Below are 25,902 nucleotides of genomic sequence, written 5' to 3'. Positions count from 1 at the left end.
ACTTAGCAAATTAACTCTTGAGATTTCTGCACTTCAGGTTAACTATTCACATGTGCTTAGTCCGCCTGGACCCTTTCTTAGCTGAAAGTCCTGAACGAAAGACACTAAGCAGGCAGGGTGGTTCAAAGACAACCTACCTGGCTGTCCCGAGAGCCTGAACTGATATCTGGTATTGTGGGATTGTCCAGAGCCATTTTCTGGTAGGAATTAAGGGAGCTGCTGCTGAGATTCCCACAGAGGCCAGGCTTCTCTCCCTAACCCTCAACAAGCCCTAGGAAATTTCTCATTGCATTCCCCTTTTATTTAAGCTGACTGGACTGATCTATGGTGTTAGCAACCAAAACAAGCTTATAACTATTTAGTCACTAGGCATGGTGGTACACCTGTAACCCTGGCACCTGACAGTCTCAGAGGCTGTAGAAGACCTTGTCTCCAAAACTAGGCAAATAATTTTTGAATAGTGTGGAAGAGATGACAAGACATCGGAGTAGGGTTAAAGTGTCTCAGCTTTTGCTTCCTGATTGCAAAATTAATGGATTGGGTCACCTGTGGTGCCTGCCTATAACCCAGATCTCTAGAGTTGGGGGGAGACAGAGGCAAGAAGACAGTGAGCTTCAAGCCAGTCTGAGTCACATACAGAGGCCTGAGGACTCGTCTTTTTAAAAAAAGAACTAGGGCCAGGGATGAAGTATCATGGTAGAGCCCTTGCCTGTTGTGCACAGGGCCTTGAGTTCCATCACTGAAAAAGAAAGTGAATAATGACAACAAAATGATTTAAAGCACTCGATATGGCTTCTTTGGATGGCAACATAAAGCTGAGCTGGGCAGACCCTGCAGTCTAGCATTCTGTGGAGGGGGCTGGGCTGGTCCGGAGAAATTTGGCTGCATTTGCCATGTGTAGAGGCTAGACTGGCCTCTAAAAAATCAAACGCATGATCTCCCACATTCTGAAGTCCAAATAAGTCCCCATGTGAAGATTCAAGGGAGAAAAATCCCGTCCCAACTCTACCAGACTGACACACGGAAGAGGACTGCACGCTGCCGGGGAACCAGTGGCTGAGTGTCACAGCATGCAACAAACGTGCCTGCACTCTCACAAGAGGATCCTTAAGGGTTAGTACCAATGTTTATATAAACAAAAATCAGAATCATAATCTTACTGTGTTTATTTTCCATCCTTAAGATGTATTTCTCTCAGCACATGGGAAGCAGAGGCCCATGAATTTGAACCCAGCCTGAGCTACTTAGTAAGATCTCAAAGTATTAACAACAACAAAAGAAATTTCATTATTTTCTGAATTGCTTTAGTTTTTGGAACAGTTCCTGATCTGGGACTCACTGTGTAGACAAGGCTGGCCTCAAACTGGTGGGCAATCCTGTCTCCTATGTGCTAGGATTACAGGCATGCACACCACATGTACATCAATCCTGTGGCCTCATACATGCTAGGCAAGCACCTCACCACCCAAATTGCATCCCCAGTCCTCATACAATTTTTTTAATTAAAAAAATTCTAAAACCAGGTGTAGTGGCACACACCTTTGATCCCAGCACTTGGGGGACAGAGGCAGATGGATATCTGTGAATTTGCACACATGGATGTCTGGTGCCTGCAGAGTCCAGAAGTAGACAATGGGTCCCCAGCAACTGGAGCAACAAGAGATTGTGTAGGAAGAGATGCTGAAGCATCTAGAAGAGCAGCTCTTAACTACTGAGCCACCCTGTCACCACAAAATAGAGATGGGGGGGGGAGAGAAAGAGAATATCAATGCAAGAGAAGGAGCATTTCTCTCAGCCCACGGGTTCAGAAGTTTCCGTCTGTGGGTGGTTGGCTCCATTGTTTCTGGATGCGTGGCAAGGCAGGCCACCCCTGTGAAAGTGCGTGGCACAGTGAAGCTGTTCACCACATGGTAGACCACACACAAGGAGGAAGCAAGAAGGAACAGAATACCCTGTTTAAGGCCACACCACCAGTGACCAACCTCCTCCAATCACACTATGTCTCCCCGTTTCCATCATAAAACTATGTGTGAATCCATCTGTGAATAAACCCAGTGTGCATGGGATCCACTCACCTCCCAGAGCTCCATCTCTGAACACTGCCATATGGCAGCCTAAGCCTTCAAAACATGGGCCCTTGGGGGACCTCATATTCCAAACAAATGCTTTCTGGTTCAGACAGAGGTCAACCCAGGATTTTAGTCAATGTCATTGTGACTCTCTTCTTGTCTTGAGCTGTGCTTCCTTGCCAAGGGCTTTGCTCTTCACTCTGTGTAAATGGACTTCCTTAACACGCTTACAGGGCAATCCTATCTACAGGACAATGTCCCATCACCAACCCTACCGCCATTTCTCCATTATCTCCTGGGTTGGGGCTGATGAGCCAAGTTGGGACATAGTCCACCAGCACCAAGCTTTCTTGGTCCTACAGATCCAATTTTTTTTTTTTTTGATTTTTCGAGACAGGGTTTCTCCGTAGCTTTTGGTTCCTGTCCTGGAACTAGCTCTTGTAGACCAGGCTGGCCTCGAACTCACAGAGATCCGCCTGCCTCTGCCTCCCGAGTGCTGGGATTAAAGGCGTGCGCCACCACCGCCCGGCGGTCCTACAGATCCAAAGGGAGGGTTTGCAGCCAGGTTGGGCCCAGCTGAGCTATTGTACTCTCAGGGTCCCCTAGTCCCTATCACTGAGGTCCAGAAAGGAGTTGGCAGAGCCTCACATTGACTCAGGCAGCTGAGTCAGAGCAAAGATCCTTAAAACAAGTCCTTGGGGCTACAGAGTTAGCTCAGCAATTAAAAATACTTGTTGCTTTAACAGAGGCCCCAGGGTTAGATTCCTAGCACCCTGCAGCCCATAACTGTGACTCCAGTCTCTGGGGACCCAACACCCTCTCCTGACCTCAAGCTCCAGGCATGCATGTACAGCACATATATACACGCAGACAAAACACTCATTATTTATTATTCATACACATAAAATAATAAATGAATTAAGTCCTCGATGACAGTTCAGCAAGGATTCACTGACCCCTTCTTGGCCGTCTACAGCAGACACAGTGAGAGCATCCCATGGAAAGTGAAGCTCAGAACAGTGTCTGTTGCTCTCAGTTGTCCTGGTGGCCGTACCCTTCTTTCTCCAGGAAAAATCAAGGATGTGCTGTGAAATTGAAGCGTGAGTCAGACTGAAAATGTTCCCCCTCCAATAGATGACCTGGACCCCTGGACGTGCACGAGCCATAGCTCAGAGGACAGTGTCTGCATGCTGTCTCTACACTGAAGGGCAGCTGCTCCCTGTAGGGGCTTCTGAGGCTCCAAGGGAAACTGCCTGCAACCTTAACTCACCGAGGAAAGACAGCGATGTTCTCTGTGGAACCTGCCAACTGTAGACCCTGATTAGACTCTGGCCCAGCTGCTTCTCGCCTGAGAAGCCTCTCGGTTGGCACTGATGCCCTAAGCTTCTGCCTTCCCACACCCTCCAATCTTTTCCTTTTAGCAGCGGTCATGATCCTGTCTTCCACTTTTTCACTTCCTTTCTTGCTATCTGCTCTGCCTCCTCCCTCCCTTGTGCCTGCCCTCCCTTCCCTCAGCCCTCCCCCCTCTTTTTCTCTTCCTCTCCATCTCTACCTCTCTTTGCCTCTTTCTCTTCCGAGTCTTGAAGCATGATGCCCCTGTCTCCATCCATCTCTTTCCCTGATATTTCCACTCTTAGAACCATGTAACAAAGAAATAAAATTTCCCCAATTACTTTGACTGCTAGATAATAAGTTGTCAAATGAAGAAGAACAGTGTGATTACCATGGCAATTTATCAGAACACAAAATTCTATGTGCTGCCTCATTTGGCTGCACTGGAAACACCTGCTTTGAGAATGTGCCCAGATTGAGTTTCACTGCTTTTGTCTATAATGTAGACTGTTGCTGCTGCTGCTGCTGCTGCTGCTGGAGGAGGATGAGGATGAGGATGAGGACGAGGATGATGGAAGTGATGATGCTGGTACTGATGCTGAGGATACTGATGCTGATGTTAAATCAACTGCTAACACTGGTACTAGTATTGATGCTGATGGTACTGGCGATGGTGCTTAGCATTGGACTCCTGCTTCCTTGCATGTCTTTATTTTTTTTCCTTTATTTTTTTTTTGTTAAAGAATTATTTATTTATTATGTATACAACATTCTGCCTCCATGTATGCTCACATACCAGAGGAGGGCGCCAGATCTCACTACAGATGGTTGTGAACCACCATGTGGTTGCTGGGAATTGAACTCAGGACCTCTGGAAGAGCAGACAGTGCTCTTAACCACTGAGCCATCTCTCCAACCCTCCTTTATTATTTTTAACTGAAAACCTTTTTTGTTTTTTGAAAATTGTTTTCACACAGCATATTTTTTTTAAATATTTATTTATTTATTTATTTATTTATTTATTTATTTATTAAGTATACAATATTCTGTCTGTGTGTGTTCCTGCAGGCCAGGAGAGGGCACCAGACCTCATTACAGATGGTTGTGAGCCACCATGTGGTTGCTGGGAATTGAACTCAGGACCTTTGGAAGAGCAGGCAATGCTCTTAACCGCTGAGCCATCTCTCCAGCCCCCACACAGCATATTTTGATCATGTTCTCTCAAAAAAAAAAAGAAACAAACAAAAACAGGAACACATAAAATAAAAAACCCTCAAAAACAGAAAAATAAAAACCAAAAGAGACAAGCAAAAGATCAATAAGACAAAAAAATGTCAAAACAAAGCAAATTAAACAAAAAGTCCTCAAAAATGCTGTTGAGTTTCTTTTTGTTGGCAACTACTTCTGGGCCTGGGGCGCAGCCTGGAAGGTGGCTGTGACTCTCTGTTGGAGGAAGCTGACTGCTTCCCTGCACACCTGAGGAAGTCACTCCACCCACCTGCCACTGAACAGATTTGAGCTGTCATCTCTCCAGGAGGCTTCACCCTTTCCATGAGAGGATGACGAGCCCACTGCCTACTTACTGCCCACATCTCAGTCTATGCACACCCCAGCTCCTATGCCCCACCATCCCCAGAATGTTGAGCCTCTAGATCTCCCAGGAGCCAGGGAATAATTTTCAGGGATCGCTGACAAACACTCACTGCTCTGCTGCTGTGGGCTTTCCGAATTCTACAGTTTTCCTCGAGCCCTAACCAATCCTCTGGAAAGCTGATGCTCCCTTGTGGAGGGTGTTCCAGGCCTTCATGGAGCTGCTTTGCTGAACCACACTTGGTTTGGAGCCTGGGCTCCCCAAAAAGAGTTCACAAGCAACCATCACTTTTGGCCCTCGATTCCTTTTGTGGAGACCTTAGAAGACATTTATCTTCATTCCTGACTACTAGACTGACTTCCTTTCTACCTCTCAGACAAAGCAAACTCCTTTTCTGTCTGTCTACTTTGAATACTAGAACACTCAAGATCAATGCATCCACCCCAAGAATCAATCACAACTGTTTTTGTTTCATGGTGTGTGTGCTTACTTAAAAAAAAAAAAAAAAAAAAAAAAAAAAAAAAAAAAAAAAAAAAAAAACAGGTCCTCAAACTCACTGTGCAGCTAAAGATGGCATTGAACTTCTGATCTTCCTGCCTCTATCTCATCCATGCTGGGATTTCAGGCATGCACCACCACTTCCAGGCTATCCATTACTAGGAATCAGACTCGGGGCATGGTGCATGCCAGGGAAGAACTTCACTGGTCATGCTATGTCCTGAACCCTTTTCTGCTTCTTATTTTGAGACAAGGCCTCACTGAGTTGTTCTGGCTGAGCTTGGATTCACCCTGTAGCATGGGCCAGTCTTGGGCTGTGATCTGTCCTAAGCAACCTCCTGTAGAGCTGGAGGGATAGGCGTGTGCCACCAGATCCAACTGTCTTCTATCTGTATCCTTTTTCTTACTGTCCTCAAGTCCCAATCTACATATTGTTCAACAGAAACAGGGCTGTAGGCACACACACATGTAAGTGCAGTTGCCCATGGAGTCCAGAAGAAGGTGTTGTGTTCCCTGGAGTTCCAATCAATTGTGATTAGCTTGATGTGAGTTCAGGGACTGGACTCCAGTTCTTTGCAAAAGCAGTATTCACTCTTAATGCCTGAGACATCTCCCCAGAACCTCCTCCTTTCCCTCTTTTTCATGAGACAAGATCTCACTGGGCAATCCTCCTGCCTCTTCCACTGCCTCCCGGGTTCTGAGTTACAGGCATGAGTCACTATACGAGGCTAATAAACATTCTTTTATGACCATTGCTGTGTGCTGCTGCCCTGGATCTGCCTCGGAAACTTCGTAGGAGACAGTCCGTTAGATCTTCCCTCCATCTGAACAGCTCATTTGTCTTCTTAAAATGGAAACACACATCTATAATAGAGGGTCGGAGGTGGGGAGAAGGGGAGGCAGCATTTGCTTCAGAACAGAGAACTTTCTGACAGATTAAGGTTGGAGCTTTGGTGGGCTGTGATGATATCTCTGGTGGGTCATGCAGACCCACAGAGACAAGTGACACCATAGCAGAGTGCTTGGTACCTGACCAGTAATGGAGGTAAGGGAGCAGTTCCTTAGTTTGCCAGCTATCAATCACCTGGTGAGCCCATTGTGTCCTGGTTCTGGAGTAGCATGGAACAGCCTGCATTCTTCAGGACCGTGAAGCCGCCCTCCTGTCTTCTGATTGGAAACAGACATATCTATTAACAAGCCATTTTCTTTGACCATTAGAGGAAAATTAAATGAAGTCCCTGTCTCTGGTGGAAAGGATTAAGAGATGTGGCCTTGTTGGAGGTTTTAAAAGCCAACACCAGGCCCAGTCTCTCTCTCTCTCTGTCCCCCTCTTTCTCTGTGTCTCTGTCTCTGTCTCTCTCTCTGCAGACCAGGATATAAAGCTTTAAACTATTGCCCTAACACCATGCCTGTATGCTTCCTTGCATGCTGATCATAGAATAACTGTAAGCAAGCCCCCAATTAAATATTTTCTTTTATAAGTGTTGCCTTGGGTAGCCAGGTGGTGGCGGCACACACCATTAATCCCAGCACTTGAGAGGCAGAGGCAGGCAGATCTCTGAGTCTGAGGCCAACCTGGTCTATAGAACTAGTTCTAGGATGGCCAAGGCTACACAAAGAAGCCCTGTCTCAAACAAGCAGACAGACAGATGAACAGAGTTGCCTTGGTCATGGTGTCTCTTCACAGCAGTACTAAGACACAGAGTCCTGGGAGCATTTACTCTTGCTACCGATGGTTGCTGACCATATACTCTCCAACCACCTCTTAGGGTCAGCTTTTCACTTGATTTTAGCCAAAAAGTAAAACAGCTTTCTTTAAAAAAAAAATTAAAGGATTTCCTATCATTCTGGTATTTATCAGCTTAGTGTTTCTTCATTCTCTCTGAGACGTGATCCTGCTCACTCTAGCTCTTCATAGGCTGAAACAATATATAGATCAGGCTGACCTCAAGCTGACAGCAATCATCCTTGTTCTGCCTCTGCCACCAAACACAGCTGCTCTCTGGTACCTGAACAATTCTTCATTAAAAGTCACTGGCCAACCCACTTGAGCCCAGTGTGACAGCTCAACAAGATCTCTGTAAATTTGAGAGCGCCCAGAGCTATAGAGTGAGACCACGTCTCTAAATGCATACATACATACATGCATACACATACATACATACATACAATACCGCCCCCTACAGAGTTATACCCTGAGCAATTACAGTGCATGCTCAGAAGGCCCACACTAGGTCATCACCCTGCCTATGCACACAGTCTGTTATGAGCCGTGAAACCTCCTTGGTGGTACAAACAGACACAGAAATCCAAACTGCTTCCTTCTCCAGGCCCAGGGCACGTTACAGGCCCAGACTTTTGCAAACCCACCAGCTGGGGTCCTCAGGGACTAAGCCTTCGGCAAGGCATCTCCTGGGGAGCAGCCACTGTGGATTAGGAGGTAAGTGATACCACAGCCAGGTCCACATGCCCAGCCAGCCAGCCCTGTGCAGGCACTCATCAAAGCCTGTGCAGCCTGCCGGGGCTATAAATAGCCCTACAGCTCTGCTCCAGGTTCAAGGTGTTCCCGAGAGTAAAGGGCACTGCTGAGGTGAGGGAAAAGAATGTTTTTATGCTTTCAAAAGCATCAAGTCAAGCCTATTATAGGAATCCAGGATTTTCAGTTTAATTTCCTTTGGGATTAAATTGGGTTTGTGGCCACAGAAACCAGACAGCACAAGGCCAGAAACCTCAGCGGCTAGGGCACTGGCTGGGGATGGGAGCCGGGGGTGGGGAAGGGGCTTGAGACTTACTTTCCAAATAGTTTTTTTTATTTTTTTATTTATTTTTTTTTATTTTTTTATTTTTTTGGTTTTTCGAGACAGGGTTTCTCTGTGGCTTTGGAGCCTGTCCTGGAACTCGCTCTGTAGACCAGGCTGGTCTCGAACTCACAGAGATCCGCCTGCCTCTGCCTCCCGAGTGCTGGGATTAAAGGCGTGCGCCACCATCGCCCGGCCAAATAGCTTTTTTTAATTAATTAATTTATTTATTAAAGATTTCTGCCTCCTCCCCGCCACTGCCTCCCATTTCCCTGCCCCTTCCCTGATCAAGTCTCCCTCCCTCATCAGCTCGAAGAGCAATCAGGGTTCACTAATGACCCAATTTACTGAGAAGCAGAGAACTGTCCCATGGCTTCCACAGCAGGTCCTCACCTATCCAGTCCCCCCAAAACACCTAGCGGGAAAATTGCCCCTTTCCAGGTCACTGTGGAGGTCACGGCCCAACTTCTGGGAAAGAGGATTGGGTTTATTCCATCGCTGTCCAGAAGAATGGACCCCGGGTGGGGCACCCAGTCTGATTCAGGGAAGACCCTGCCTGTCCTGTGCTGGGGTCTGAGATGTACACACATCACCCAGCTTAGATCCATGGCATTTAGGATGCTGACCTCTGTCTCACTGTGTGATGATGGGGCGAGCCAGCAGGATGGGCTTCAGGTCCTTTGATGCAAAGGACACCTGCTACCCTGGCATCTTTCTTACTATCTGTCTCTCACCACAGCCTTGAGCCATTGGGCTGGACAACCACTCCCTGACACGGAGTGTAGAAACTTGGAAAGAGAATGGGCAGGTCAGAAGTCAGTAGTCAGTGTAGACTGCTCACCCGGGGTTCTAGGAGGAAGGCACAGTTGGTCTGGAATCTGGGAGGAAGGACAGACTGGTCGAGCCTCAAATTTGCCATCCTTCCTCAGCTTCTTGAGTGATGGGGTTAGCTAATCAACATCATCATACATGGCTCTATTTCTGTATCTTAAACAGGATCTGGCTATGTAATCCAGAGCTGGAACTGATGATTCTCCTGCCTTAGCCTCCCATCGCTGGGATTATAGGCAGGCACTATAACACTGGGCCTACGTAAGTTTTCCCAGTAGAAAAATAGGGACGCCTCCCATAATTATCATGTAGAGTGCTGTGTTACCCACCAGACGCCAGCCCTGGAGGTGGTAATGGGATTTTTCCTGCTAGAGAGCCAGGCTCACAGGAAATGCTCAAGATTTTGCTTCTCGAAGGTCCAAACTAGACAAAGCGCATGCTATTTCTGCTGTTATATAAAGGTGCAAACTGTTCTCTCTGTCATGATCTTCCTGCGTACGGACGGCAGGGCTGAGCTGAGCATCGCTGAGATGACTCATTCGCAGCATTGTTATTCATTTCTCTCCTGTGACAGTCTCATTTCAAGCCCTTTCAGTCATTGCAGTCAACATCACTCCTGAAAGCACAAACATGTGCACACATACACATATATTCATGTATACACGCACTTACAAACATGTGCACATGCACACATATATTCATGTATACACGCACTTACGAACATGTGCACATACACACATATTACACACATATATTACAAACATGTGCACATACACATATATTCATGTATACACGCACTTACAAATATGTGCACATATACACATATACTCATGTATACACGCACTTACAAACGTGCACATACACAAATATATTCATGTATACACACACTTACAAACATGTGCACATACACACATATACTCATGTATACACGCACTTACAAACATGTGCACATATACACATATACTCATGTATACACGCACTTACAAACGTGCACATACACAAATATATTCATGTATACACGCACTTACAAACATGTGCACATACACACATATACTCATGTATACACGTACTTACAAACATGTGCACGTATACACATATATTCATGGATACACGCACTTACAAACATGTGCACATACACACATATACTCATGTATACATGCACTTACAAACATGTGCACATGCACACATATATTCATGTATACATGCACTTACAAACATGTGCACATACACACATATATTACACACATATATTACAAACATGTGCACATATACACATATACTCATGTATACACGCACTTACAAACATGTGCACATACACACATATACTCATGTATACATGCACTTGCAAACGTGCACATATACACATATACTCATGTATACACACTTACAAACAGATACATGTACTGACAAGGTCTGACAGGACTCCTCGGCCTCCCTTCCACTCTGAACGAAGAATAAGCTTTTTCAGGTGGGAGCTGGGCCTCTTCTCTCCAGTCTGACCCGTTCCTGTCCCACTTCTACAACTCTGACTTCGCCTGCACCCACTGAACAAGCCATTGCTCACATCCGCTTGTCCCTTCTGACGCAGACTGTGCTGGTTTTGGTTTTCTGGCCCTACAAGGAATGTTCAAGACAGAGTCTGAGTATACCTGTGCGTGTGGCCGGTGTGAATACCCACTCTTCACCACTGTAACTAAACATCTAGCAAGAAGCCACATAAGAAAAGAAAGGTTGGTTTTGGCCTGTGGACCAAGGGTAGGAGGTCAGGGTTGTGGTAGCAAGAAACTACTTGCCTACATCTGAGCAGACCAAGAAGCAGAGATGGGACAGAATATGGGACTGGAAACATCAAGGCTTGCCAGTGACCCACTAGCAAGGCCCTACCTCCTAAAGGTTCCAAAAGCACTAAAACAGCACCCCACACCATGAACAAGTGTTCCACACACCAGCCTGTTGGAGGGGTGCGTTTCACATTCAAACCATAGTGCCCTCCCTCAAGCTGGCTCCGAGACTGATCAGCAGGGAGAGTCCCAGGAGCTGTGATAAACTGCACTGTATTCAGGGGTTTCAGAGAGCGGCCTTATTTGGAAAAGGGGGCCTTCATGTAATAAAATGGAGTCCTTGGGCAGAGGTCTAATTTGTTACGTCCTGTGCTCCTATAAAGATGAAATTGGAATGGGCACATGCCTAAGGAGGACGGCATGCAGAGAAGAGGATGCTATCTGCAAGGCAAGAGGAGATCCCAGAAGAAATCCTTCCACCGTGTTTAATACTTGCACCTGTTTGCACTGGAAATTAAAAAAAAAAAATCTGAAAAAAAAAATCTGGCTCTAAATACAGTAAATACTACTCATGGTGGTTCAGGTAGTAATTCCAGTACTCAGGATAGTTAGACCAGCCTGAGCTACATGGTGAGAGGTTATGCTAAAGGTTAAATTAAAAGCACATCAAAATCAAATTTCTGAATAATTTTTCTTTATTTTTTACTCAGTATTATCCTTCATCATCAACAACAACAAAAAAAACCCTATATTTAACCTACCTCAAAGAAATAAAGGGAAGCATGTCCTTCAAAGGGGTCTGTGGCATGCACTCTTAGTTCCAGCACTCAGGAGGCTGAGGCAGAAGAATTGTCATGACTTTGAAGCCAGTCAGAGCTACCTATCAAGACTCTGGGTCAAAAACTAAAGAAGAGGACTGGGCTTTTAATCCTAGCACTCCGGAGGCAAGTGGATCTCTGTGAGTTTGAGGCCAGCCTGGTCTACATAATGAATTCCAGAGGGCAGCCAGAGCTACGTAATGGGGAGATCTTGTCTCAAAAGCAAAAACAATAATGATGATGATGATAACGATGACGATGAGACCAGATTTCTAAAGACTGAAAAATGTCTACTATGGAGTTGGGTTCTTGCCCCTCACACGCCCATTAGTCCCTTGGTTGTTTTTAACTCTTCTATTTTTCTGCAGCCAGCAGTTGGCAGCCCATCTGGCTTCTGTCCCTATTTTTTTTTCTGGTCCCAGAAGTCATCTGTGGCTCCACAGCTGAGAATTCGTCTATGTTTAGGGAAATGCCAGGGACACATTAGGTCTCTTTGGAGGACATGGGCAGGAGGTTGATTCTACAGGAATTAGCACAAGTATCATTTCCTGGTAGAGACCTGGTCCAGAAAAACCCAGTGAGCAGTCAGCACACCTTCGAGTAAAAACACAACCTTTTCTTGTCAATTCTTTCAGAGCAAAATACATCAACTGGGGGGGGGGGGGAAGGAGGGGGAGGAAGAGAAGGAAGAGGAGAAAGAGAAAAGTATGGTTACTTGTTTTCCACTCAGGGTCCCAGTGGCCTGGGAGTTGGCAGTGTCTTCTTAGAGTCTATCACTCAAGGGAGTAGCCATACAGACCAACAATGTGGGACTGGGCTATAGGGGCTGCTGTGAGCTTCTTATACTGCCATAGCTATGGGAGGGCTCCCGGACCTCCACTCCTGGGGGGTGGGACCAAGAAATGCATGTTACCTACGCTCTGACACAGGAGATTGTCCTCCTGAACCTCTACGCTCTGACACAGGAGATTGTCCTCCTGAACCTCTACGCTCTGACACAGGAGATTGTCCTCCTGAACCTCTACGCTCTGACACAGGAGATTGTCCTCCTGAACCTCTGTGAATATGACCTGAGAGCATGGAGGTGCAAACAGAGAGCAGAGGCAACGGTGGTGTAGGAACCTCTCTGAGAGGAAACACTCTCGCCTCTGTCCTCTGGCAAAGGTGGCCCCTCTAATCTACTATCTACTGTACTCTTCACTGGGGTTCAACAGTGGAGAAGCCTGAAGCCTCAGCCATGATCTGGAAGGTTCTTGGTGGGAACCAGGGCTCCCTGGATGAAACCTTCATGGTGGGACCAAGAACTGGTTCCCCTCAGCATGCTCCATACAGGTGGAATTCAGGACCCCAAGAATGCCTTCTGGCCTCCGGAAGTACTGCATGGATATAACGCACACATAGAGGCAGACACATCAAACACATAATTTTTTGTATTAGAAATCAAACAAAGCCCTCCTTGCTTGCAGTACTGTGTTCAAGGACAGCCCGGCAATTAATTAATAAGAGCTATGGATTTAAACCAGTGACTGAAAACTTACTTATCAGGCATGAAGTCCTGGGTTCCAAACCAGTACCATACAAGAGTCCAATTGTATTCTTTTGCATGTAGAAATCCAGCTACCCTCAACCCATTGGTTGAAGTCACTGTTTTTCTTTTCCCTGAACTGCCTGTTTGTGGATCATCAGTCAGCCATCAGTAGGTGTGTGGAGGGCAGATACAGGTTACCATAAACAGGATACTGACTTGAACTTAGGGTAATAGCCAAGATGCGCCAGATGCCAACCTTGCCTCCAGGCAACCAAGAAGGCCCGTGTAGATCTCAGCACCTTTGGAGCTTCTTGTCCTGTGGTGCTCAGTAAGACTGTAGTTTTCTCTTACAAAGGGGAAGCTGAGCTTTAGAAAGACCATGAGATCGAGGTATGGCCGATCAACTAGTAAGAATTAGAGCCTAAGGCCAGCCAGATGGTCTGGTTCTCGCTGTGCTAAGAAGGGATCTAGCCCTGCTCTCCTAACAAGTTCTCAGAAAGAAAAAAAAAAGACTCTTGTTGCAGAGTGCTTGCTTGTCTTAGCCTGCATGGGTTTCCAGCACTGAGTAAAACAGAGTATGATAACACGTGTCTGTAACTGTACTAGTCAGGAACGGAGGCAAGAGATCAAGGTCAAAAGCTGGGCCTGGTGGGTCTGCAGAAGCAGGAGGATCTCAGTGAGTTGGAGGCTAACTGGTCTACACAGCAAGCTCCAGGCCTGCTGAATAATGAGACCCTGTCTCAAAAGCAACAACGACAAGAAAGTCCCAGGACATCCTTGGCCTATATAGTGAGTTCAAGGCCAGCTTGGGATATGTAAGACCCTGTGTATGGAAAAAAAGGGAAAGGAAGGGCAAATACCGTCGTTTGTAAACAGGCTTCTGCCCAGCAGGTCTACAGTGACACACGCAGGGCTTCCTGGTCCACTCCAAAGGCACCATGCCAAGCTCTGGGGAGCTCAGCCTGGCCTGTAGGGTTCATCAGAGCAGCCACCGGCTCCTGGCCATGTCTGCAGGCTCCAGGGCCCTCCTGCTCCAGAGGGCAGAGGGTCTGTGTAAAAGACTATTTCTGACTCAGTCTTGAACAGCCATGGAGCACAAAAAAAAAAAAATGCTAAGGCTTGTTTTTTTTGGTGATGTGTGGGTTGTTTTTGTGTGAAGAGGGCTTTGGCTTCCTCAATCCTGCTGAAGGTTTAGCTGTCTATTTCTGGAGAGATTTAGAACACACGGCATGCACACACTCACAGACACGTGCACACAAGAGCTGGACTGTAGCCCAGCTCCGGAGAAGCTGCCTCCCTGGAGACAGCTATTCAGAAAGGAAAAGCCCACGTGTGAAAGCAAATCACCATGCTGCCTAGAATCCATCTAACTGCAGGACGCAAGAGTCATCTGATATTCAGGAAATGAAGATGCTCCAAATGCCAAGACAGGGGGGCTCTTCCTACAGATGAGAACTCCCAAGGACGCCAAAGAGAGAAGAATGAGTCTGTTTCTTCCTCAAGGGGCCAAGAAGCCCACGCTTGACTTTGACAGGCAAGTGATGGGAGCCCGTGAGTGTTCTACTTGCTAGTGACCTAGGGGTGATGCTTGTCTGTTATTCCAACCCTAGGAAACACGCTCCCTTCCCTGCAGCTCCCCGCTGCTTTGCAGATTTGGTCCATGCCAAGAAGGGAGATCCGGCCAGAAAGAGGACACCTTCCAACAACAAATGAATATGTATAAGTACATACAGTATAAACTATGACTGGATAAGGAAATACGAGAGGGCAGCCCCTGGCCCAAGGTTCTGAATAATACCCATGACTGCTTCCCCCTCCAGCAGGTGGAGCCTATTCACAAAAACCTGGGCTCGGGGAAATCACAGGTTAACAATTTAGCAAGGAGACCCAGAAAACAACATGCTCACACACCATATGGTGAGGGGCACGTTTGAGGCATGCACATGTTATTCAATGAGAAGTCACTTCGTTACTTCCATGTTTGTTCTAGAAGCTCCTATCAGAAGATAATATCGGGAATTGAAGAACGGTCCGCAAAATATCTGACCAGGAGCCAAGCTCGTGCCTGTAATCCCAGCCCTGGAAGGCAATGGGAGGAGGAACTTGAGTTCAAAGATAGCCTCAACTACATATTGAGTTGGAAGCTAGCCTGGGCAACATGAGGCTCTGTCTCAAAAATAAATCAAACTAAACCAAAATGAAAATATTTGACCAAGGACTTCAGTGTTGTCAAGATCATTGAAAACCAAGGGGAGATTAGGACCCTGCCACTGCCCAGAGGAGCAGCAGCAAGCGCAGTGACAGACTTTGGTACAGGATCCAGGCTTGCACAAAGGGTCCCCCACACCGTTCTCCCCTCCTCCTCCATCCAGACCCTGGCTGCCTTCACACAGGGCTCAACCTCTTTCATGACTGTCTCCTGTCAGTGCATGGATGGGGAAGTGGTTTCCATAGTGACTCTCTTGCACTATGTGTCCACGGCCAGAGGCTGAAGTCTCCCGCCGTCAAGTGCATGGATACAACCCCAGCTGCAGCAAGCATCCCCTGGTGTTTTTACATCTGCTAAGACCAGCAAGGGAAGACAGCTTTAGGGAGCAGAAGGTGGGAGTGCTGGACGGTGACAGAATCTGAGGCCAGATTGTGCCGTGGCATACCGCACAGAAGAGCCGCTCAGGCCCAGCTCTGGAGGACAGGCAGCGTGACACCACAGCAGACAGGACACCAGGGAGGCTGCCTAACAGTTGTAGGCTCCAGGGCAAGTCACTGTGGAGGGTACTGTGGCCTCACAAGAGGCTACCAGTCTTTGCCAGGCTCCCTGGGATTGACAGACCTACGAACCAATGGCACCAAGCTCCCCCCTGCTTTGTAACAGCTCCCCAGCTGCTCCCTGCAGTATTCCTGCTGGGCCAAAGGCCGCCCCTTGGAGGCAGTGGGAACTGCAGACTTTTACTCAGCCCCGGTTCTGAGGTACCCTCTCCATGGGTCTGGCTCTGGAGCTCCATACTGCAGTGGGCTCCTCTTGCTGGATGCAATGAGTGAAAGACAGGCGCACTTGGGAAGCTGCCTGTCACAATCACCCCCACCCCGCTCTTCCAAATAGTAAAGTGGAATACAATGTACATGGCCCCCAAGCCCTGGGCACAGAGCAAGGTGGGCCCTGCCCCGTTGCTTCTCTAGGAGCATTACCTCCCATCTCAAAATTAACCCTATCTTGTTGAGCTGCACTAACTACCCTGGTAAGCACACTCAAACGTAACTATGTGGGGAAAGTAAGCAGGGCCTGGTTGGGCTCCCACCAGGTTAATTTAGAGAAGAGAAAGAGTCCCCGGGAGTTAGAAACAGACAACTAAGCAAGGTAGACCCTAGTGTGAGTCTGGAGACAAGAAGACAAGTCAGATACCCTCTCTGTCTGGAGGCCCTGGGCCTGGCTTTCCTGCAGGACTCCTCAAGTCCTCAACCCCTGGCAAGCTCAGGTTCAGAGACAGGGCCCTGCCCACAATGAAAACCCCACCCTACCCCACCCTACCCCCGTCTCTGGGCTCTCCAAGCTATGGGTTTCCTGAGACCTAATAATACACACAAATCAGAAGGCAGGCCACAGTCCTTAGCCATGCAAGGACAGGGAGAAAGTTGATGCCTGCCCTGGCCTGTCCCTTGGCTTTGCCCTCAGGCGGCACGGCTGCCCGGGGCCAGCAGGGCCTATATTGAGAACATGAGCCTGCTGGTGGGAATGGCCGGCATGCACCCAGCTGTCACGGCGGCCCTGCCCAGCCACCCAGCAGAGCTGAGACCACAGGGCATTGCCATGACACTTATCTCTGCTCTCTTCCAGTTAGAACCCAACCACCACACACGGGGAAGGGATGTCACTTACAGCATGGCAACATGAACAAGGGGGACAAGTGGAACCCCACATCTCTCATGGGGAGGGAATCACCTGGGGCCCCAGCATCCCAGCACTCTCCTCAAGATTTCATGACTCGGGAAGCTGCAGGTAGAGACTACCTCTTGTTACTGTGGTATCCACAGTCATGGTCCCCTCAGTCTTGCTCTTCATAGTCACTAAGTAGGGGCTCCTCAAAAGTCTTCACCCCAGCAAGCAGCTCCCAGAGGGACAATCCCCTGCCCCAGGTCAAAATAAGCAGAGACGCTTCCCCAACTGGCCCTAGTCATGAGGGGAAGCTTGGTCTCCACTTTCCCCAAGGTCCTAGTCAGAGAATGATGTGTGAAGGAGAGCATCCAGAAGCTTGAGGCAGGGTCGCTCCCCAGTGGGACCAGAACCATGGCTCTCTGGACCCCTGAGAAGCGCCTAGCAAAGTGGCCCTCAGACCCAAGCTTGCGGTTCAGGCTCTGCTCCCTTGCCTAAGGTAAGCAACAAATGCAGGGCTGGTTTGTGGGTGTCCTCTGCTTCCTGCTGGGGTCAGGTGATGTTGAGGAGAGGTCAGCTGCTGCCAGAAACCTCCAGAAGGGGCAACTGTGCCAGGAGAGGGAATTGGTAGTGAACTTCAGTGTGCCCAGAGGCCCTGCCTAGGTTCTTTTTCTGAAGACAGACCTGCATCGTCTCCATTAGATCCACAAACTGTCAGCCAGCATCTGTCTGTCCTGGGGGTGTGGAACACACATTGGCTTTAACTGTCCACCTCCCCAAAGTATGTCGGGAGATGCTTGCTGCTCCTATCTCAGTTGGGTCCCTCTTCTGAGAAGGTTTACAAAGCTTGGTTTAGTGTCCCCTTTACAGAGAGAATAGAGGCTTAAAGGTGTAGACTGATTGATCCAAGTTTACCACCCTTTCCAAAATGGCAGCCTCGGGACTTCCATATGTGGTTTTCCTGTTTGCTTCTGGTACCTGAGTCCTACCACGTGGATGCCTGTGTGCACTGCTCTCTGAGCCCTGCCCGAAGCAGTTGCCTTCGGCCTCCCAGCCTGCTGCTGCTGTTCTCGGAGCTTCTCTGTTTCCAGAGCCTCTACTGGTGCCCAGGGCTGGTAGCTCCTTGCACCTGCAGGACAGAGGCCTAAATGGCTGACTATTGGGAAGGCAAGGAGCTCCTAGTTACAGAGAGCAATTGCCCTGCAATTCCTACATAGGTTTTCAAATGACTCTTTCAGTCCTTACCCTGTGCCATCAGATTCCCCTCCACCAACTGGAAGGCTTGTTTCATGTAAGATATGAGCAGGCGCTGGTTTAAAAATAGAGGCAGGCAGTGGGCGCCGCTCAGTGACTCGCTAAGGCAGACTGGTGGATGGCTCTGTAGACAGCTGCTGTGAATCCTCCTCCTTCCCTCCCCCTCCCCTCATCAAGCTCCCCTCCCACCCAGCACCCTTCCTTCCCCTCTCCTTCTCCTACTCCCACCCCTGCTTACAGAGCAGGGCCTCCCAAGCTGACTAAGGGGCATAAAATAGGCAGGGACCAAGGCAGCAGGAGCTCTCGCCCCTCAGTAGTCTTGGATTTTCTACACAGAACATTCCAATTCCCATTTCTACTGAACCTCCCCGTTAGCCTAAGGCTCCAGTGTACTGAGGGGAAATGAAAGGGTTGAAAGCCAAGTCATACGTTACCGAGGGCCCAGACTGCACCGCTTCCCCCAAGCCCTTCCACCCAACTTATGCTTTAAAAAACAGGTCAATGGTTTCCCATTGTATTGGTTGGTTTCTTTGTAAAATGTATGTGGGTGTTTTGCCAGATGACTGGGGGCTGGGATCAAACCCTGATCCTCTGGAAGAACAGCCAGTACGCTGGAAGGGTAAACCATCTCTCCAGCTGTCTCCCACCATCCTTATGATGTCAACACAGCGCTGCGGCTGGGTCTAACCCTTCTCCTTTATGGCTTGTGTGGACCTGCTGGCTGATAAGCACGGACCTCCCTGCTAGGCGGGTCAGCTCCCTGAGGGAGGAGGTGCTGATCCTCTGGTCTCTGTTGTGTCTCCTGCCCACTGTCACCACATTCACTCTCTCCAGCTGCACCCATCTCCTTGAAAACAGGACAACATCCCTCTCCTTTACGCTAAGAATCCAGTTGTGTATATACATCCCATTCTCCTGATCTCTTCCTGTTGATGGACACCTAGGTTGGTTCCATAGCTTAGAATCCTGCTGTCAACATCGAAGTGCAGGTGACTCTGTGGTTTGACTTGGAGTTCTTTGGTAAATCCTCCAAAATGGAAGCGATTAGAAGGCAAGGAGCTCCTAGTTACAGAGAATAGCCTAGCGTTGCGGGGGACTAATGGGAGCAGGGAGGCGAGAGAAAGGGAGGGGAGGGGAGAGGAGGGGAGGGGAGGGGGAGGAAACGCTCAGTGCATGTTGTACGTGAAGGTGTCCTTATGTAACCCTGTACCATGTGCATTCAGCACAACAATCCATTATCCCCCCCAGTGCCTGGCTGATCTTTAGGAAGAGCGTTACCTCAGTACAAAGGGAAGAGACAGCCTCAACAGGAGCTGAGGAGAAAGGTGGTGGCTCTCATGGCTTAGCTGCCCTGGCATAAGTGACCTTATGTGATTTCTTTTTTCTTCTCTTCCTCCTTTATCTTCTTTTTTATTTTTATTTTTATTTGAGACAAGGTCTCACAGATGTAGCTGGAATGCTCTCTGTAGACCAGGCTGGCCTCCCGACCTGGGATTAAAGGTGTGCATCACCTCGCTCAGCCTTATGTGACTTCTGAGGGGCTGAGGTCCCATTCCCAAATTCCTCCTTTGTAGGGCAGGGCCAGCATGGTGGGGGCAGGACACAGTCCTGTCCACTGTTGTCTCCAGGGTCTGTCTGGGAACTCCTGAGTATGTGGACCTTGGCGGGCCAAGGGGACCCGCGGCGGGTGAGAGATAGACACGCCACGTAGGCAGAGCTTATGTGGGAGTTTTATTGAAATAAAGGGAATGGGGGAGGGAAGAAAGAAAGAGAAATACAGAGAAATAGAAGATGAGGAAGAAGAATGTGTGAGGGCTTCCCATAGCTGCATACATGGTCTCCTCCCTTGTCTTTCCCAACCTATACTCCCTAGCTGCCCCCCCCCCGAACAAAACCATGAGGCCACATCCAATTAGGGCAGAATTATATACAACTGATGGAAGGAAAGGCTGGATATTCAGAGGAGGTTCTGATGACACTCTTTAGCCACTCCTACCAAGGAGTGCTTACAACCAACAAGCCCAGCTGTCATGAATGTAACAATCCACAGCTGTTCTTATGAGGACGGCAGTTCTTGCCTTAGAGAGTAATGCCCTGTACTACTATCCTAGTAAAGAGAGCTGAATCCAAGTTATATACGTAAGATAATGTAATATATTAATATTACCTGTGTATACACTGTCAAGCTATGAGGCTCTGTAAGTCCCCAGATAAATCTTATAGAAAACACGAGGCAGTCTTTATATATATATATTCATCCCATTGGTGCTGTTCCTGTAGAGAACCGTGACTAATACACCATCCTGGCCACCCCAAATAGCACCCCTGCAGCTGGGATAGTGTGGACTTTTCCTTTGCTTAATTATTTGGTTTTGGTTTCACTTTAACATTTTGATATCAACATGACATGTATTTGCTAGAAAAATAAGTTGAAATGAACATGGAAGAATGAAGAACAAAAGCAGAAAAAAATACCAAAACAAAACCTGAGCCCTCATGCTACCCATGGGAGCTTTGTGGTGATCCATCAGTTTGACCCGATTCCTTTGTCAGTTTGCCCTTCGTTTTGTTTTGGTTTGGTTTTTTCATGGTTCAGATGGTTCACGGACATGTTATGCGCTAGTTTTAGACTGCAGGCCTTCAGGCCCCCTGGCCTCCCAGCTGCTGCTCATCCTCCTGGGGACTTGGCAGACTCGTGTTTAGTCCAAGAAACAGAGCAGCTTGAAACACAGCAGCTGGGCTAGGACTGGGGCTCAGCTGGGAGAGTGCTTGCATAACATATGCAAAGCCCTGGTTCTACCCCCAGCACTCCACAAACTGGGCACGCTAGAGTACCCCGTTAGTCCCAGAGGGATCAGAAGTTCAAGGTCATCCTCTGTCTTTGGCTAAAAGAAACCCCATTGGAAACAACAAACAAACCCCATGACATCAGAGATTGGGGTAAAAGTCCCAGGCTCCAAGGAGGAGTTGAGCCGAGCTTCAGAAGCAATGAGGGGACATCGACACTGATGATTTTAAACTTTCCTTCATGCTAGGTAGAACAAACAGGTGGTTTGCAGTAAGTCTAGTACCATGTGCTCATTGTAACAAAGTCTGAAGCTTTATCTAGAAGCCAGTTCTTCTGATCAGTGTCCTGGGGGGCCTTGGAAACTTCTGGAGCTCTTCAATAGGAAAGAAAGGAGGAAACAACCCCCCAGCCACACAGTCAACCGTATCTGTAAACACGTTTCTAAGTGAGTTTGTTTCCTTTCTTGAGTTGGAATCTGTTTTATTTGGACCACTGCTCTTGGAAATATTGACTAGGAATAGAAAGCTACTTTTAACAGCAAGGTTGGGTCTGGTGTTACTGGTACAATGCCAGCAATAGAGAGGCTGAGGCAGGAGGATGACTGAGAGTTCAAGGCCAGCCTCCACTACACATGAGAACCTGTCTAAGATGTTTGTCTATGTCCTGCAGGATTTCAAAGTCGTGGCTTGTACCCATTTGGTGGTGGCTTGGTTGTCGCTCTGTAGTACAGAGCTACCCTAGGACACTCAAGGCGCTGGGTTGGAGTTTTAAGAATGGTGAGCAGTAACCAATTCCTGTGCTTATGTTTCCTCCTGGGAGCCTGGCTGCCAGCCTTCCACTTTGCTAGCTGCTTCAGTAGCAGCCTTCCTTTCCACAGACTGAATCCCTCCTTGCCCTCCCTCCCTGGTACCTTCTCCACAGTCCTACAAGAACAGCCACCAGCATTTGATAGGAAGGGGGCAAAGGACTTCCCAGTTTTGAAGGGACAGCGATGGTTAAGATTGTCGTTACGTACAGAATGCAAGTTTTTGGTTAGACTTGAGGATCCAGTTTCCAGCCCTGGCCTGAGGCAGATTTGAGAGGTGCTCCGGGCAGCACCACGGTCAGCGCCAGCCCACTTAGCCGGCAGCGGTCGCGGCTTAGAAAGCTTTGAAGCAGGAAGAAGCCTCACACAGCCTCCGCCAGACACAGGGCAAGCCTCTCCAGCCCCCTATGGGGGGGAAGGGGGGTAGTGGCTATGGTCCAGAAGGGTGAGAAGACGTAACTTCCTAACTTTGCTTCTTAAGGAGCGCACCCCGTTGGAGCTCTGTGAAAAATGACAGGCAGGTCTTTCTCCTGCCCCCCCCCCCCCCCGCCCCATAAATAAAGACAACACAGGCTTTATTGCAGCAAAACAGAATGGCTGGCTTTAATGCTTCAAGTTTTCCATTTCCGTTCACAGGGTTTTGTTTGAAAAATAACAAAACGAGGTAAAACGTGTCAATCTATGTACAGGTCAAAAACAGGTGCTGGTCGCAGTGGCGGCGACGGAGCCCTGGCGGAGGATGGGGCCGCCCTGCAACCGCAGCACGACTGTCGTCCTGAGGAGAGAGAATGTACACAGATGAGGGGACGCCTAGAAGCATTTGCGGTGCACAATGGATGGGCCGGCCTCGTCGTACTCCTGCTTGGTGATCCACATCTGCTGGAAGGTGGACAGCGAGGCCAGGATGGAGCCGCCGATCCACACTGAGTACTTACGCTCAGGGGGGGCGATGATCTGTAAGACAAGAGAATCAGGTGACTGTGTGTTCCCACCGCCCCCGGGTCTCCGCCCACACCAGCCACGTCACCCACCTTGATCTTCATGGTGCTGGGAGCCAGAGCTGTGATTTCCTTCTGCATGCGGTCAGCGATACCAGGGTACATGGTGGTGCCCCCTGACATGACGTTGTTGGCGTACAGGTCCTTCCTGATGTCAATGTCGCACTTCATAATGCTGTTGTAGGTGGTCTCATGGATCCCCGCGGATTCCATGCCTGGTGCCCGGGAAGAGGCAGTGTGAGCAACCACAGAGTCAGGGGACTAAGGGCACCGGGTCGAGACCCGGTATGCTGAGGCGTAGGGGGAAGGAGACACATCCCAGCACACCAGCCTATCGGGCGGACGGCTCACCGATGAAGGAGGGCTGGAAAAGCGTCTCCGGGCAACGGAAACGCTCATTGCCAATGGTGATGACCTGCCCGTCGGGCAGCTCGTAGCTCTTCTCCAGGGAGGAGGAGGAGGCAGCGGTGGCCATCTCATTCTCGAAGTCCAGGGCCACATAGCACAGCTTCTCTTTGATGTCGCGCACGATCTCACGCTCAGCTATAGGGGCAGAAGCAAAAGGGAGGTCTCAGGACAAGGCCCGGGGCGCGTGCTCGCCCTCAGCGGCCCGCCCTCCGCGGTTGAAAGTACGCACCTGTGGTCACGAAGGAATAGCCACGCTCGGTGAGAATCTTCATCAGGTAGTCAGTAAGGTCACGTCCGGCCAGGTCCAGACGCATGATGGCGTGTGGCAGGGCATAGCCCTCATAGATGGGCACATTGTGGGTGACACCGTCCCCAGAATCCAACACAATGCCTGCAGGGGAGGGGCAGTGCGTGAGCGGGAGGGAAGGCAGGAAGAGCAGGGAGGTAACAGCACTGGGAGAGGGCAGGGAACATCAGGGATTGGATGGGGATGGTGCAGGGCACAGAACTAAGAAGGTAGGCTGGGATGTTGGAAGACTACCTGACCCAGAGTGGGCCATGCATGGGCACTTACCGGTGGTACGGCCAGAGGCATAGAGAGACAGCACCGCCTGGATGGCCACATACATGGCAGGCACGTTGAAGGTCTCAAACATGATTTGGGTCATCTTCTCACGGTTAGCTTTAGGGTTCAAGGGGGCCTCGGTGAGCAGGGTCGGGTGCTCCTCAGGGGCCACGCGAAGCTCATTGTAGAAGGTGTGGTGCCAGATCTTCTCCATGTCGTCCCAGTTGGTGATGATGCCATGCTCGATGGGGTACTTCAGGGTCAGGATACCTCGCTTGCTCTGGGCCTCATCGCCCACGTAGGAGTCCTTCTGACCCATACCCACCATGACACCCTGTAGATGGAGACATCAGACACTTGTTACTACAGATGGGGAGGAAGCATGGGCTATACTCAGTGAACCTACCTTTCCCTGGCAGCAGACTGACCTGGTGTCGGGGGCGGCCCACAATGGATGGGAACACAGCCCTGGGGGCGTCATCCCCGGCAAAGCCGGCTTTCACCAGGCCAGAGCCGTTGTCACACACGAGGGCGGTGGTCTCGTCTTCGTCACACATGGTGTCTAGTTTCTGCAAGGACAAGGCCATAGCGGTGTTGAGCATTAGTGTGCCTGTGGCGTGGGTTAGGGTGAAGCTCCCACCCAACCCACCTTTCCTCTGGAGATCCAGAGGCTTCTTTCTGCCAGCCCCTTGCCGAAGGCCAGAGAATGCTGTCCCAGCTCAAAACTGTGCTTTTGCTAAGGGAGGCAGTCTGTGGACCACACTAAACCCTCCAACTAGGTATGCAGCAGACATCCTCTGGAGACCCAAGACCCCCTAGCTTTACCCCACCACTGGCACTAATGCTATCCTCTCTACTTCCCAATGTCATCCGTGAAGGAGGTATCCAGTTCCGCTGCCCACCTGCCTCTCCTGTGAGAGGGTGGAGGATGCTGCCCAGGGAAGGGTAATACTGTCCTAAGGAGAAGTTGCCAGTTTGAACACCCACAACATCCCAAACTCAGAAAGGACACTTCTGCCTGTCTCCTATTCCAGCAATTAGCTTGGCCTTGCTGGTTTTAGAAAAGCCTTGGGCTAGCCGGGCAGTGATGGCACTCACACTTGGGAGGCAAACCTGGTCTACAAGAGCTAGTTCCAGGACAGGCTCTAAAACTACCACAAAACCCTGTCTCGAGGGGAAAAAAAGAGAAAAGAAAAGAATAAAAGCCTTGGGCTGAGGAAGTTGCTCCACGGCTAAGACAAGGCTGAATCTTCAAACACATCTTCAAATCAGTCAACCAGGGCCAGTAGCTCCATGAGAGAGGGCTCAGATTTGGTCCCAGCATAGAAAGGGAGAGAAGGAAGGAGGGGATGAAAGGAGGGGACAAAAAAATATTTCAACCAGCTGGGCGGCGGTGGTGCATGCCTTTAATCCCAGCACTCGGGAGGCAGAGGCAGGCGGATCTCTGTGTATTTGAGGTCAGCCTGGTCTATAGAGCTAGTGCCAGGACAGGTTTCAAAGCTACAAAGAAACCCTCTCTCATAAAAAAAAATAAAAAATAAAAAAAAATATTTCAACCAGCCAGGGGCTGGTGTGTGGCTCAGTAGGAGAGCACTGGCTTGCTCACTTGCAGGAGGACCTGGATTTAGTCCTCAGTTGGGGGGGGGGGGAGCAGAGAATATGGGGATGGTGGTGGGTAGCTCTCAGAGCTCAGGCGTATCCTAAATGCCAAGTCAACAGCTCAAATGGACTGCAGGTGAGTTTGGAGAAACCTGCAGAGCCAAATTTCCTCTTTAACTGCCTGCCTCTAGGGCAGAGCGCAGTGCTAGCTACAGGCCCAAGGCTAATGAGCTTGCTCTGCTAGGTCCTCCGGGTGCCCCCCCTCCACCCTACCTGCTGCTGACTCTGGCCCTGGGTGCCAAGGGTGGGATGTGAGGCTTCACGTCCGTGTGGCCGTCTGTTCCTTAGCTCAGGTTTTATATAGTCCTCGG

General features: G+C 49.2%; 1 protein-coding gene across 1 annotated transcript; it reads right to left on the bottom strand.

Annotated features, from left to right (window-relative positions):
• Positions 1–22,539: 22,539 nt before the first annotated feature.
• Acta1 (actin alpha 1, skeletal muscle) lies at positions 22,540–25,902 on the bottom strand. Its single transcript, XM_041649813.1, has 7 exons — positions 25,805–25,902; positions 24,361–24,501; positions 23,942–24,266; positions 23,597–23,758; positions 23,311–23,502; positions 22,993–23,174; positions 22,540–22,915 (listed from the first exon to the last, which is right to left on the bottom strand). The coding sequence occupies exons 2-7, from the start codon at positions 24,487–24,489 to the stop codon at positions 22,772–22,774; spliced, it is 1,134 nt and encodes a 377-aa protein (XP_041505747.1). The 5' UTR covers positions 24,490–24,501; positions 25,805–25,902; the 3' UTR covers positions 22,540–22,771.

The sequence above is a fragment of the Microtus oregoni genome, unplaced genomic scaffold, assembly GCF_018167655.1.
Source record: "Microtus oregoni isolate MIOR12 unplaced genomic scaffold, Mior012 000004F_ref0000308, whole genome shotgun sequence".
NCBI classification, from domain to species: Eukaryota; Metazoa; Chordata; class Mammalia; order Rodentia; family Cricetidae; genus Microtus; species Microtus oregoni.
This window is presented reverse-complemented; position numbering and strand designations above follow the sequence as displayed.

What these genes read in the sequence shown, in the direction of transcription:
- Acta1 (XM_041649813.1), bottom strand. Translation starts at nt 24,489, where the DNA reads ATGTGTGACGAAGACGAGACCACCGCCCTCGTGTGTGACAACGGCTCT. An exon ending in TTTCCAGCCCTCCTTCATCG is followed by an intron (nt 23,175 to 23,310) that starts GTGAGCCGTCCG and finishes CCCGGGCACCAG; the next exon opens with GCATGGAATCCGCGGGGATC. An exon ending in CCAGCACCATGAAGATCAAG is followed by an intron (nt 22,916 to 22,992) that starts GTGGGTGACGTG and finishes CTTGTCTTACAG; the next exon opens with ATCATCGCCCCCCCTGAGCG.